The 12,895-nt window shown below is 37.9% G+C and overlaps 1 protein-coding gene across 1 annotated transcript in view; it reads left to right on the top strand.

The window, feature by feature from the left end:
* ror1 (receptor tyrosine kinase-like orphan receptor 1) overlaps positions 1–12,895 on the top strand; it is a 157,001-nt gene that overhangs the window by 104,325 nt on the left and 39,781 nt on the right. Inside the window, exon 2 of the mRNA XM_065264896.2 lies at positions 11,575–11,646. Coding sequence (XP_065120968.2) covers positions 11,575–11,646 — 72 coding nt within the window. The remainder of the gene's footprint in view (positions 1–11,574; positions 11,647–12,895) is intronic.

The raw sequence follows: 12,895 nt of genomic DNA, 5'->3' as shown, positions 1-12,895 counted from the left end.
AGGAGCCTGTTCCACACAAGTGGTGGATTTCAGCATGTTGTCAGTCTGGCAAGGAGAGATTGCGTTTTCCGGCCTGTCAGCGGAAAACAAATGACCTCTACAGTAGGTGGTAACATTCCAAAATGTTCCTATGAGATCTCCGCGTGACCCGATATGCCCAGAGATTGCGTTGAGCGAATACAGGGGTCATTAAATGGTAAAGCAATATCGCATTTGTGACGTGTTGCGCGTCTGACTAAACAACGCTGAAATTAGAGCGATATGTTAACGGCGCGTATGCTTTGAAGTGGTTCGTGGGCTTTTAGGAATATGCTAATCTCTCCCATTGATCTTGATTGCATTGGATGTCCTGATATAGCACCCATCAGCCCATGCTGCACTGTTCTATTTCTGCACCAAATTGGCCGTATCGTGCAGCTGTGTAGGCTTCACATAATCTCCATCTAAACTCATTGCAGTTTGCGTAAATTTTCATGGTGAAGTAAGAGGATTTAAATACACATCAGTCTGTTACAGTATATGCTACTTTTATAGTTTGGATGAGTAACGAAACAAATTTAGCTACTAACTGAACTACATTTTATTAGCGTGACATTAGCTCTGTCATTTTTTTAATGACAGATGTGTGATAAAACTAATAGTTTGCAACACTGTATAATCTTAAAGTCAAAATGAAATAAAAAACTTAATTTTTTAACAAATGACTTATCTGTGAGCTTCACTGTTTTTAAAAAATTAATGTGCACTCATTATCTTTAATTAAAGATGCAAATCTCTTCTCCTCCTCAAAACGATCTTTCTTTATTTCCTATCAGGGGGTATGGCGGGTGGGCGGGGCCCAAGAAAGATCGCTGCGATTAGCAATTAGCAGCATGACCCAGATTTCAACAATACAATCGATTCACGATAGATGAATTCAAGTCCAGCCCTACCATTTTTTATTTTATTTTAGAAGCCTTTTCACGCGGATGTACATCATGACCAACGCACATTCGTACATATTTTACGAGTTGGCTAATTCGTATTAATTCATACGACCACCTTCGTAAGTGTTTGAATGATTTGTCTTGACCCCTGTGACGTTGGGGTCAGGGGCGGGGTTAGGTTTTGTTGTTGTTCTTTTCATGAAAATCGTACATTGTTGCACGATTAACTCATGTATGAATTCATACGAAATAGCCAACTCGTAAAATATGTACACATTTTCGTGAGATCAGGCTGTCATGATAGCGAACATGATGATAATTGCTACTTCCGTTTTATTGTAACTTTAAAGCAGACATATCATGCTTTTAAATCTGTCCTTTTTACATATAAATCATCTATTTGTGGTCTATGTAAAGCGAAACTGCAATGCTTGGGTCTGAATTCCTCATTATTATAGCCCCACAGGCCCCCTTTCTACCCCTTTTCTGATGTGCATCTGAGAGCAACTCGTTTTGGTACTGTCTTTTTAAATGCACGTCATACCCTGCCCCCTCTCCAGGTTGCAGAGGTGACACTCGGTTAAACTCCACCCCGTTCGGCCATTTTTGTAGTTTTATAGCAGAGATACGATTATCTAGCTGCACAGAAACTTTTTATTTACTCGTTATTCACAAAATGTCAACAACGGAAGATTTGTCCATCCAGCCTTATATGTTCGCGCCAGAGTCGGAAACGGACTGAGAGGAAAATGAAGACGACGAACCTGCAGAACAACGTCTTCATATGTAGGTATCGCAATGGTGTGAGGCTGCAGCCTCCGGAGGTCGCATATCTAGGCTGCATACGTCATCAAGACGGTCTTATTTCAGAATATTAACAATTATAAAGTTGACTATTATTCTTAGTTAATCGTAAGTTGTTGTAATATGCTCATGACTTGCAAATGTGATGCTCAGTTAACTTAAACCAGGCTTGATGCCCAAAAGCGATCTCCGCAGGCTGCAGCCTTCGGAGTGAGAAACAGCACTGCTAAACCATGACCACCGTGTACTTTACTTTTTTACTTTAAGTTATAAACTGCTTACCGAAGTGCTCTGCTCGTCGTCTCCAAAGAAAGAAGTAATTGACCCCTCAATCAGACGAAGTCTATCGGCAAATCCTTCTTTATACTGGCGGAGATTGGTGAAGTAGTTATCCTTAAAGTGCCTCGGGCACACAAAAATGACTTTACCCACAGATGTGAGTACATTTCTTACGCTCTCGTAACTTCTGCATCCTTGAGCTTGGACTACAATATCGCAGCGAGAAATATAAAATGGCGGATTGCTCGTAGTGTTGGGCTGGAAGTCGATGTCCTTATTTAGCAGTTCCGCTGCAAATACTGTGACGTAATTGTTCAAAAAACGTAATAGATAATAGAAAAATCAGAACCGGTTGGAAAATATGACCAAAACAGAATATAAAGATATCAACAAAGCACCTGAAGAGACTAATTTCAACTTTTATGTACTTATAAACACTACAAATATACAACAAAATGCATTTAAGAGCCAAGAAAGTGGATTTAGCATGATATGTCTCCTTTAAGATATCTTTGAGTCAGTTCATTTAAAAAGTTTTTGTAAATTAATCTATTAGTTCAGTTTATTATCGTAAGTCATTTGTAGCTTGGCAATTTTCAGTTTCAAAGTAGCTTTCCGAACAATGCTTTTTTCTAACGTTCCCCAAAAATTACTGTAAGGCAACAGAACAGAGGCTGCAGATCGCATATAACAATTTCTTTGTAATATCATATCTCAAATACACTTGCCAAAAAAAAATTGCTGTAGCAAATTCGGCTTCTGGTAGAGAACTAAATTAGCAGCGTAAAAATACCATGAGCTCGATTTCCAAGAAACACAGATACTGAAAATGCAACGGTTGTAAGTCATGTAGGTCGTTTTGGCATCTCCCAAATTCATACATGTAAATGTAAACTCACATCAGAAAGTCTCATAGGAGGGGAAGGAATCTTAGATGTTAAGTTTGAACCAGCTCTGTTGTCCATTATTAACAGCTAAGTACTTTCGCCTTGGGGCTAATGCTAGCTCATTCCCTTTAGCTCCCAGGAGGGGTGCCCAGCGGTGGGCCTGGCTGTTGTCTTGCTAAGGAGGGCTAACCGGAGGAGAGGACTACCTTTCAGATCCATCAGAACCTTTGTTGCACTCTGGTGTTTGTTGTGCTAATGGGAAAGGTCCTTGTATTACACTGGCCATAGCCAGTGCTCACCCTGGTTCATTGCTCGGTCTCCAGCTTGTCTACGCCTGGTCTGTACCAGGCCATCTGGGTCCCTGGAGGCTGAACAGGGTTATCACATTACAGCTCAGTTTCCTGAGACAGGACAGTGGGGTGGGTGGTGTATGGACTGCGGGTAACTTGGTTCCTGTTCCCTGTAGTGCACTCAGGTGGAGTTTTTCCCTTCTTCCTCACTTCTCATGGTTCTTTTTGGAGAAGGTGACATGTGAGAAAGGGAAAGAACTTTGGTTCTTCTTAACCGTTCACACTCGTTCTGCATATTTTCTCACCTGAGGTCTCCTTTTTCCGGATGCTATGGATCAGCACCATTAATTGGTTGTTTTCTTCAGGGTCATGACAGTAAAGGAAACACACAGCCAAGATAAACTAACAGTTTGGGCTCCGCTCAGCACCCGCCTCCAAAAACCCACCTTCAAGTTTATGATCGGAATCATCAGCCTGGGCTTTTCCTTCACTTTCTCCACTCGTTAAATTGCTTTATTATCTCAGGCCCAACCAGCTTCACTTTTTCCACTCACCTCCAAGTGCCCAAAGTAATTATGCTAATAACTCAATAAGGCAGTCTGAAAGATCAGGCAAATCCCTATTAAGATACAGCCAAGAAGAGACCTTCTGAATTTTATATTTATTTAACGTCATTAGTACTATGTTGACGCTTTGGTTACAGATATCTGCCAATATGCACTTAAAAAAAATGCCGCAAAAGGTTTTTCACAGTGTTGCCATAGACAAACCATTTTTGTTTTCACGAAGACCCATTCAGTCGAAGATATTAAAATAATGATTTTTTTAATCTTTCTCAAGTTTTAAGTGTCTAAATCTTTGGTAAAACAGAAAAGTTAATTGAATCCATATGACCCAAAAAAATGTATGGCATTGTTTACACTCTTTTTTATGCTGCGTATTCACCAAAAGCGAAGCATTGCGTTCCTTACTCTAGTTTATTCGCAGCATTAAACTTTTTTCCACTTGAGTTGAATATTTTCATCTTGCCAGAAGAGTCATTTGAAGTGAATAGCGTGTGTTTGCATCAATCGCGGCACTAAATTCGCGTCAATCACATCGTCCTGCTCAAATCTGCATCTGTTTGAGTCTTTGCATTGACTTTGTATGTAATATAATCCTGCATATAATCCAGAATATAAAATCTAATGGATATAGACAAAGTTTCAGGCTTTTCATGAGTTTTAAGAAAAATTTGTTGTAGGTCACTAATCAACCATTTTGATGCAGATCATATACAGTTTTTTTTTTTTTTTTTTTTTTTTTTTTATTGATTTTTCTTATGCAACAATTACAAACACATAGAGATACATACACATAACATTAATTTAACATAAACCTACATACATAGTCACCCCGTAAAAAAAAAAAAAAAAAAAAAAAAAAATTAAATACCCTCAATATTACCATATTGTTCCTGGCAAATTATTAATTACACTGAAGATTCAAAATAAGATAAAAAGGGCTGCCAGACCGCATAGAATTTTTTAGAGGAGCCTCGGATAGTATATTTAAGGTGTTCCAGTTTGAGATATGACATCACCTCTTTCACCCATCGCTTATGAGATGGAGGGGTTCCTTTTTTCCAATTAAGGAGGATCAGGCGTCTAGCCAACAGTGTGGAGAAAGTGATGAGCCCAACAGTGTGGAGAAAGTGATGAGCTGATCATATACAGTTTTAAGTCAAGGTTCTCACAAACTATTATACTAATAATATACTTTCTAATGGAAAAAAGTCACAATGATTAAATAATCATCTCATCGCGATTTCAGATCACCTTAATGATTGCACATCTCTCTAAAAACACAAGGGGGAGCTGCAGCACCTGTATAAATGAGACCGTATCAGATGGCGTTTCTTAACTGACACTGTAACTCGATACATTGCAAAGCCATTCAATAGAGTGAAAAAACAGCATTTAAAGAAATGCTGCAAAACTTTGATAAAGCATACATCAAAACAGCAATTCCAAATTTAGGGAAGCGAAGGATGCTATTCATAAAGATGTATGAGAATTAAATGTCAAAGCAATAATAAACAGACAATTAATCGTCATAACCATCAAAGCCCTAAAACAGGCAATTAATTGTCATAATTGTCACAATTTATTAAGCAATTAACATCAGCCAAATCTCATAATTGTGAAGAATTAGGCATTTATAGATCTATATATTAATAATAAGATTTTAAATAGAATATTATGCACAGCCACTGTTTGAAGCCATGCGTGGGATATTTGGGATATAGCCCAATTTATTGCACTCTTCAACCTTAAATGGCATAAAATGATGACTAATTATAGTATAACATGACTTTAATCAGAAACTAGAACCGCATAATTTCAGTCTTGGAGAAACAAATTATACAATCATATTTGATTACATGGTTGTATACTTTAATTTTAATTGTAGTCATCTTTCCCATATGCACACATCACCAACTCGTTCAAGGTCAGGTCTCTTTCCGAATGAAAATGTGTACTCCTCCATTAAACCTGAGATGTGAGATGATTGAAAAGTCTGTGTGATTTTTCAAGTACAGCCGACCCATCAATAAATCTCTCCTTGTGAGCGTTCTTGCAGACATTTTACGTGATCTCATTCTCATAGTAACCAAGTGGAGTTTATAAAATCTTGGATTTGGATAAATGCTGGGAGAATGAAAAATGTGTACATTGTTGCCAGCACAGTGCTGTCTGAATGTGTTGAAGTGTGTTTGATTTTAACATGAGCACTTTATAATACTTTTTAAGGCATAATGTCAGAAAGGTCTTGCTTGAGATCGAAACGGATTTAAAATGATACATTTCATAATTACTTTAAGTATGTAAGTTGAAGAACTTTTGATGAAGTTGTGAAAACTGTACCAAATGCATTTTCCTTAGATTTTTAGGTGTACTGTTTTCTATCATTAACAAATGTTACAGATTAAAACTGGTCTTTGTTTTTTGGCAACATTTGAATGATAATCTTAAAATTATACTGCAATTTGTTTAATTTTTTATGATTAGCTAATGATGGTGAGCTTACAGATGTGGACTAACTGAAGTAATAAATGCATTTCATATGTTTCAATACTGTATACAGCTGGCCCGTACAAATTCAACCTGTGCAGTCTCTCTCTTTCTGTTTTCCTTCCGCTGTGGCAGACTGGTTTAGTTCTGGGCTCTTTCGGGTGGGTGGTAGTCTGACAATAGAAAGCGGTGGTCCTATTAATTTCTACATTACAATGAGCTCAAAAACTTTTAAATTATCAACCATTCGATGCTGTTTTCAAAGCTACAAGTTATTTAAAGTTTATTAAAAAATTGCCTCTAAATTTCTCTTAGTGGTGCGAGTACTGTACGAGGTTGTGTGTGTGTGTGTGTGTGCTGCGATTGACTGGCCGTCTATGCAGGGTGTATCCTGTCTGCGGCCTATGCTGGGATAGACTCCAGGCCTTCTGGGTTTGGAAGATGGATGGATGGATGGATGGATGGATATTAAATAGCTGAATTTTAATGAAGTACTACATTTCCCATAATTCCAAAGAGACATCAAAATCAAGAACACTGACATAAGATCTCAGCATTGAACAGCCTTTTCATTGAAGCATTGCAAATAACATAGTTGAGTCTGTCTCTTCAGTCTGACACTAAATTGTTTGTATACAGTATATTTGTATACATTTATATTATTTGCAGTGGTTCATTGGAATTAATTTGTAAACAAGCTTGTACTTATGTCTGATTTGCAAATACTTCGGTTTAAACCAAGAAGAAAAGCTTAAAAATTAAAAGAATCAAATAAACATACTACACAGCTGTACAAGAGACAAGAGATTCAAATGCTGTGTGTTGTTGTTCCTTTAGCTCAGTTGGTAGAGCAAAGTGTTTACTACGCAAGGGGTCATGTGTTCGATTGTAAGGAAACACGAAGATTGCTTTTCCATTGCATAGTACCCCACGATTTGGTTTGGTTTGGGTCAGGTCGGGTCAGCTCACCTCACTTTGGCTTGGTTAGCTTTTCCATCGAGTTAGGTAACACTTCGGAGTGTGAGGGATTATAGGCGTGTCGTTATATTTGCGCTGCCTACTGCTGTGACATCATACAAGTGAGAGCAACGTTATACATTCCCATACACTCATTTATTTCATCAGTCTTCCACAAAATTAAAATTGACCACCACAAATAGATTTTTATCACTACCTCTGTCTCACATGACAGCCTCATTAAAGTTGCATTTAAGCATATATGCGGACGAGCACATCGTAAATGTGCTGCCACAAACTTCAAGTCTAGAAAAAAACTGTTATGGTGTTCCTGCTTCACATCCTGTGGATGTTTTTCACCGCTAAAAGGGAGTTTGGGAACTTAAGCAAAGCACAGATAACAACAGCGCAAGCTAGCATGAAGGTAAAGCTAATCTTTTACATTATAGCGATGACGCTGGTAGTGATGATTCTCTCAGACCAATCAGTGATCTACACTGTTTTGCGTCACATTTTGGTATCAGCTCGGGTCGCTTGGAAACCCGACCGAGCTGGTACTAAACAAAAAAGATCAGGTACTATGTACCGGACCCAGTGGAAAAGCTCCCAAAAGTAAGCTGACCCAAACCAAACCGTGGGGTACTATGCAATGGAAAAGCACCATGTGATACTGATAATATGTATATCTTTTAATGCAATAGTAAATATAATTCATCATTCTTTAAAAAAAAAAAACGATTGACCGTAGAATGGCACGATTGAATTATTTTGTGTATTGAGTATATACAATAAAGCTTTACTGAAATGTTTTAGATTCTCAAGCAAAGAGACACAGATGAAAGTGCCAGGTCACAACATGTAAGTAATGACCACAATTGAAGTGATCTGTAATAGACACATCACTAATGAGTGTCATTTAAAGTTGTTGGTGTCATTTTGAAAGGGCATTAAACCACCTGCCTTGCAGCTGCTGGTTCCTAACCCACTATAGGCTTTGTGTGCATGCGTGCGTGTGGCACGCGTGCGTCTGTGTGTGTGTGTGTCATTGGTAACAGGTGTGTCTGTAAATCAGCAGCTCATTACAGTGGCATGTTTTCCAACACCAGGCACATTTAGCATTAAATTAACACCTAGTTAACATAATCACACCTCTGTGTTGTTCACACTGTGGCGCTTGTCCATCTCTGTCTGCACCGCTTCCCTTGTTCTAAATATAGAAATATTGAGATTTCTATATTTATTTTACAACACTAGAGCTCTGTTAAAAATTAAGTGAGCTGTCACGTTGCCTCTAATAATGTTTAAAATATATTGTAACCATTTTGCAAGGACATATGAAAGTAAATTATTATATTACTGTAGTAAGATTTTGATTAACAAAGCCATGTGTGGATAAGTTTTCCTTACACTGTGAGTGTTGCCTTTTAAGCAGATGACCCCCACGTGAAATCTTAGGGTTGTCATAATGTAACTATTGTAATTCCACATCACTTTCAGAACGGCCCCTACCTGTAGCTTTCATTAGGGTAGTACCATATGCATTTGCACCTAAAGAGTTCATATTAGTATCACAAAGGTACCTAAGTTGTAAATTTAAGGACCTTTTAATTTAAGGACCTTTTAATACAGTAAATCCTGACCCAGTGACTGTGTTTGATGTTTGTTTGTTTTATGGTACACTGTAAAAAAATTCCGTAGAAATTGCAGCTGGGTTGCCGGTAATTTACCGTAGATTTACATTTATGTTTTTTTACTGGCAACATTTTGTTCAAAGTTAAATGAAAATTAAACATTTACAAGTCTTTATCTTTACGGAGTAAAACTAAAAAACAGCATCAAGCAAAACATTCTGGGAAACAAAATCTGGACCAAAAATCAGAAAAAGGTTGATGATGATTTCTGGTTCCCAGAATGCTTTGCATGAGGCTGTTATTGTATAGTTTTATTCTGTAAAGATAAAGACTTGTTAATATTTGAAATTTATTTAACTTTGAACAAACTCTTGCCAGTAAATAACATAAATGTAAATTTACGGTAAATTACCGGCAACCCAGCTGCAATAACATTGAAATTTCTACGGAATTTTTTTACAGTGTAGTGTATGTTAGCGTTTCTTTCTGCGATTGCGTTCTCTATGGCAAATATGCAGTTGTGCCTTAAAATTTGCCTTTGGATTCTTAGCAGGCAGCACAATTTAAATGCAAACCTTTCGTAATAGTCTATAGAGTGCATCCATGATGCCTAAATATATAGCCTGTGTAGACATCTTACCAGGTTTTTGAACAAAGCACAAGTTTTATATCTTTTTAAATATGCAATATTTCGGAACGATCATTCCCAAATGGAAGTGCACCTTTTGGTTTCTGGCATTCATACCCTAGAGTGTAATGAGATGTTCACAAAAACGAACCCCACCCCTCCTCACTATGGTTCCAGCAGAGCTCTGAGCTTGTCATCGCACTGGAGATTTATCCTTCGCTGTGAGTCCAGTCAACAGGGAGTCTGTGTGATCCATTATCAGGGCTTTACTTTACATAGGGATTCTCTCATGCACACATGCACAGAAACATGTGTGCATACATTTGCTTTGGATGTCGTTGCTGACCAAATGCTTTACATTGAAGGTCATACCAAAGTCATTACTTTTAGTCATGCAAGAAGAGAACGAAAGACAAAACATGCATTTTACCTGTATAAAGTCGCCACAAAAAGTATTTGGACATTTATGAATTCATGAATGCCAGTGCATTGAATAACAAAAGATTAAAAGTAGTGGCATGGAGAAAGTACACAGGTTTTTACATCATTTTGCAAATATTTTTAACCAAAAAGTTATTTTTGGCAGATATATAAAGTCAGTTTCCCTGAGGTTCATGCAGGTGTCCTGTCAGCATAACCACATGTATATCATCACAGCTATGAACATGTTCCTCTCAGTTTGACAACCACAAAAATCTCTCAAAATGCTTTTGATGAGTATATTGTTTTATTTAGCTCAATCTAACAAGCTACACATTTTTTTTTAGATGTTTTGCATATAAAGTGTGTTCTTGGTTTGACATAACCTGTGTAGGTTTTGACATTGACGTATAAATATTTTCTAGACGAAAAAAAACCATAAAACTATTTTGTAAGTTTGTATTCTTCAGTACAAATTTCACAAAAAATCTTAAAGGGGTCATATGAGATTTTTTAAAGATGTAAAATAAGTATTTGGTGTCCCCAGAGTGCGTATGTGAAGTTTTAGCTCAAAATACTCCATAGATAATTAATTATAGCATGTTAAAAATGCTACTTTGTTGGACTGAGTAAAAGTGTGCAGTTTTCCTTTAAAATGCAAATAAGCTGATGAAATGCAAACACTGATCACGATGATGGTGGTTTGTTGCAATTGAAAATCAATTGTGCTGTCAATTATTTTCTCTCTCTCTCTTTTTCTCTCTGCACTAAATGTCAGCGTAGTGGTTGGATTAAGGAGCGCTATTATTGTAATTCGTCTCGCTATCTACCTCACAAAACAGGCGAAATCTGAACGACATAGTTTTTCACATGCTTGCAGAGAATGGCTTACCAAAACAAAGTTACCGGGTTGATCTTTTTCACATTTTCTAGGTTGATAGAAGCACTGTTATAGTACTTAAACATGGAAAAAGTTAGATTTTCACGCTATGACCCCTTTAAGGCTGGCAATGTGCATCTCTTTTTATTAAAAAGCTGATTTGTTTTTTTTATATAATAATTAATTTTCTATAATCACCATATTGATATCCAATTAATTCTCAGTGATTTTATTTGGCATTTCTCCTCATACTTTCTATGGTCGGACACACACACACAGATTGGAATGAACTAATGCCATACATTCCTATAGCACGGTGCAGTTCGGACTGCTGTACTGCCCCAGTCCCATTGTTTATTGTGCTCCGTAGTAAAATGATGAAAATATCCCTAATCTCATTCAAAGGCTTCCATTGTGAGACGTTCATCACTTACTCTGGACCTGTCAACACTTGCCCATATTGTGTTGCTACACTGTAATAAAATGTCCTTTGTACAGTAACAAGTCTGTAATCTTAGTGTATTAGAGAAAGGTTTACCTGCACACTCTTGAACACACGGTGCGCAAATAACTACATCTCTCTTCGATTTCACATTCTTGCTGAACGTTTTGTCGTATCTCTTACGAAAGTGAATTGAAGCCAGAATAACAAAAATGAAAGTGGATTTACTCTTATAATAAGCAATGTTTAGGATCTACTTTTTTATTGTTCAAAGTATACAACATATGTCTGTACCACCACAGTGCTTTGTTACAAAGGTTTACAAGTCTAATAAATCTCTCCTTCTAATAAGTCTTTCCTGTTTTTTGTATCTACAGACGCAGAGATTCTCTCAGACCCAAACGTGGTGGCCGCCTCCAACTGGAACATGTCCAGCGGAGCTGAAAGAGGTGAGTTGAAGCCCAGCTTTGTTCTGCCACTCAGGGACACCATTAGATGTACAGTAATGTGACAGATAGGCTGCAATCGCTGAATGTTTTGTCTGGGGATGAGCGTTGGTTTTGATTGCCAAAGCAGACAGCATTGCCAGCAGGAACATGTGAGCTGCAGGATGGCAGCATTATGTGTCTTATGTCATCTTAGTCCTGCTCTGTCTGGGACGGTACGTAATTTGGGATTTTCCGGGCTTATGGTAAATCTAGATCTGTTGTGTCTGTGCTGTCGTTTAAGATGCTGGAAAAAGTTAAAAGAGCCAAAATGTATTTCCATAGGATCACTAAACATCTCGTAGTGTTATGATCTAATAACGTGGTGTGGGGTAGTAATTTTTCGATGTTTAATGTCCCTGTGAAGTCTTAAATCTTAAAAGTTGTTTCTAAACACGTTATAAATGTTCGAAATGTATTGCTTAAACACGCCACAAAGACTGTAAACCGGGGAGCCTCATACATCTCGAAAAGTGAAGCCGCTGGCTGTTTGATCGCCCCCTGGTGGCTGGCTGCAGTACAAGTCATAAACCCCGCCCTCTCCATGCAAAAAAACCGGACTCGGGTCAAAGTAAAGCAATAAATTACACTTCCAATAAAATTTTCCGAAAGATGGTTTTGGTTCTTTAGGGGGCGTGCACACCAAAGCTTTTATGCCCGCGGCCGGCGCATGTTTTCAGTTGTTTCTAATGGAAGCTCAGTGTTTTTCAAATTAGCCAGCAGCTGGCTGATTTTTTCTGCGCTGAAAGCCAGCGCTTTGCGTTTTTTCCGCACTTAGCGCTGAGCATCAAGAGTTGAAAGAGATCACAGTGGAGGAGGGGTGGGACAAGTATCACAACAACCAACCGGCTCCCAGTTTAAGTATTACAGCTACCAAAGCGCTTCGCTGAAGAAAGCTGGCGCTCAGCTGAAAAAACAGCTGGCATTCGGCGTCCTCCAGGCGTTTTCAGCCGCGTAAAAAAGCTGTGGTGTTTATCGCCCCTTAAGGTAGTTGTTATCACACTGATGTTCAATTGTTCATTTTTATGATCAGTTTAATTTTAGCGAATATTTTGATGCTATAGAAACGGGGCGTGTTGTTATGATTCACATTTGTGAGTAACAGCTTCTCTGAGCAGACTCTCGGAGCTTCGAGGGAAGATTAAAGATATAACTAACTAACTAACTATTAATTTTCCATTTCTTTGTTATTTCACACTGACAAAATGAGTTG

The sequence above is a fragment of the Paramisgurnus dabryanus genome, chromosome 7 (genome assembly GCF_030506205.2).
Source record: "Paramisgurnus dabryanus chromosome 7, PD_genome_1.1, whole genome shotgun sequence".
Taxonomy (NCBI): domain Eukaryota; kingdom Metazoa; phylum Chordata; class Actinopteri; order Cypriniformes; family Cobitidae; genus Paramisgurnus; species Paramisgurnus dabryanus.
The sequence above is the reverse complement of the archived record's forward strand: the minus strand, read 5'-3'. Positions and strand labels throughout refer to the sequence as shown.